We start from the raw sequence: 2,500 nt of genomic DNA on the forward strand, positions 1-2,500 counted from the left end.
GCATCCTCTACACCCACCTTCTCCTGATAGGCAAACTGTAGGGGGTCCAGAGCGTGTTGAACCTGAGGTCTGAGGAGCCGGAGAAGCAGCCGCTCGAAGGTCTTCATTATATAGGAGTCGAGTGGCCAGGTCATCGATGATGTCATACGTGACCACAAGGGGCCGAGTGGCCAGGTCATCGATGATGTCATACGTGGCAAGATCGCAAATGTGTGATACAGTTCTAGACGGATCGTTCTGGTGGCCTACGACTGACTGGCATGTGCAAACGGCAGTTTAAACGACCAGTAAAGCCCAGTTGCTCTCTTGGCGTCCGTACTGAATATCAGTCAGCTCTTTGTAGAACCGCTTGGCCAAGTCTGGACCATTCTGCATAGTGGGGATCTGGTACGACTGTCCTCTGTAGAGGAGGCTGCCGACGGGACAAACGACGCAGGCCGTCCCGGCTCCAAACACCTCCAGGACCCGGCCCGAGTCCAGAGCCCCCAGCAGCTCACTCATCTGCACGGTGCGCTCCGTCACTCTGAACCCTTCCCAGGTTCTGGCCAGGTCCAGCAGAGACTGTCTGGTGACTCCGGGCAGAATAATGCCATCCAGTGGAGGAGTCAACAGCTCCCTCTCTCCACTCTCATTGGTCCAGTAGATGAAGAGGTTCATGGTGCCGACCTCGGTGATCTCCTCCTGCTCTCCGTACAGCCACAGCACCTGCTGACAGCCCTGCTTCACCGCCTCGTTCTGCACCGCCACCGTGGGCCCGTAGTTACCTCCCATCTTGTATTGCCCGACGCCGCCGCGCCACGCCCGCACGAAGGAAGGGTCGGCCAGCAGAGAGATGGGGTTGAAGGAGCCGGTGGAGAAGTAGGGTCCCACGGGACAGGCGATGACAAAGATCATGGCGTGTCCCGGGCGAGAAACCCCCAGGGAGGGCTCCGTTCCTATGAAGGTGGGTCTGATGTAGAGGCTGGCCTCCTGGGAGTAGGGAACCCACTCCTGGTCCACCTCCACCAGCTTCCTGATGCACTCCAGCAGTTCGAGTTTGGCAAACGCGGGCAGGCAGCTCCTCTCGGCGGTGCGGTGCATCCTGTCCATGTTCAACAAGGGTCTGAAGAGACGGATGTGGTTATCGACCCCACGGAACGCTTTCATGCCTTCGATCAGCTGTATGGAGTAGTGCAGGGCGGAGATGGCCGGGTGAATGGACAGATTCTGGAAGGGTTTGATCTGCGGCGCCTCCCAGCCGCCCTTCTCCGACCAGAGGATGGTCAGCATGTGGTCTGAGAACTGTTTGCCGAACACCAAGGAGGACGGGTCGGGCTTCGGCTTGCAGGTCTTGTTGAACTCAATGGTGAGGTCTGCTGCCTTGAAGGAGCTGGCAGGGGTGAGTCCTGCCATCGCCACTACGTAATGTAGAAGAACTGTATTCGCCCCAATTTATAACCTCAACAGGGAAGGATTTCTGACATTACTGATGATGTCACAATGTCTCTGACATCATCAGTGGGCATGACATCATCAGTGATTTAGACATCATCAGTCTTCTTCTTCGATTGGCTTTCCGGCAGACTGGATGCCTTTGCCTTGCTGCCTCTCACAGTTGGGTAGTGATTTATGATGTCACTGATGATGTCACAATGTCTGCATAAGTGAAATCATCAGTCGCCATCACTTCACTGGACATTCTGAGCATGCTCAGTTGAGCAATAGTGGGTCACGACCGATTATTTGGCCACATTCCGTCGCATTATTTGGCCTCATTGTGCTGGAGTAGGAATGGGAAATTGACACAATATAATTAATATTATCGTCTATCACGATAATAAACACTCAAGATAATCGATTGTATTGTGGTGAATTTTCATTAATCGTATAATTGTGAATATCGTCAAATGAGAATGAATATCGTCCCGAGTCCCGAGTGACCTGAAAAAGGTGTCTAACTTAGCTCACCAACAAGTCACAGTCCTACTGATTTCCTGTTTTATTTTGAAATTACCATTTGCCACAAGGGGAAGCGCGCGTCTTTCCCGTCAACCGTCGCCAACATGGCTGAAGCCGGCTGGGCTTGCCCGCTGTATCCTCCAGCTAAAAAAAAGTGAAATCAGATGTGTGGAGGAGGTTCTCCCACCTGCAGAACCCGCAGCTGAAGAAAGGTGTCCCTTAACTCATTGAGTGCCATGGACGGACATGTTCGTCATTTCAAATAGTAACGTAGAGTGCCAAGGACGGACATGTTCGTCAATTGCGTTTTTTGACGGTGGGGCGTCGATCAAAGCCTTCTGCCTCTCCTGTACAAATATTATAGCTATTGGAGGTCTATAACCTATTTTACAGAACCCTTAGGTGGCGACAGTGCTCTCCAGGTTAACAGAAAGGCAGAGAAAAACAGAGAATAAGTCGTTGGGGAAACGGAAATCGCATCGCATCCGTATGCATCGATATGCATGAAGCGTTTTAACGTTAGATGTGCCTGCAGCAGGCAGCAGCCAATCTGCTCCCACAA

The 2,500-nt window shown here is 52.5% G+C and overlaps 2 protein-coding genes across 2 annotated transcripts in view; both read right to left on the reverse strand.

The window, feature by feature from the left end:
* Positions 1–2,500, reverse strand: part of ntn1a (netrin 1a) — a gene marked incomplete at both ends in the record, with an annotated part of 76,270 nt that overhangs the window by 51,789 nt on the left and 21,981 nt on the right. The gene's annotated exons all lie outside the window — the stretch shown is intronic.
* LOC310794142 (branched-chain-amino-acid aminotransferase, cytosolic-like) lies at positions 277–1,368 on the reverse strand (the record flags this gene model as incomplete). Its single annotated transcript, XM_083656050.1, has 1 exon — positions 277–1,368. The coding sequence occupies exon 1, from the start codon at positions 1,267–1,269 to the stop codon at positions 277–279; it is 993 nt and encodes a 330-aa protein (XP_083512176.1). The 5' UTR covers positions 1,270–1,368.

Source organism: Poromitra crassiceps (assembly GCF_964638095.1).
Source record: "Poromitra crassiceps genome assembly, chromosome: 19".
NCBI classification, from domain to species: domain Eukaryota; kingdom Metazoa; phylum Chordata; class Actinopteri; order Beryciformes; family Melamphaidae; genus Poromitra; species Poromitra crassiceps.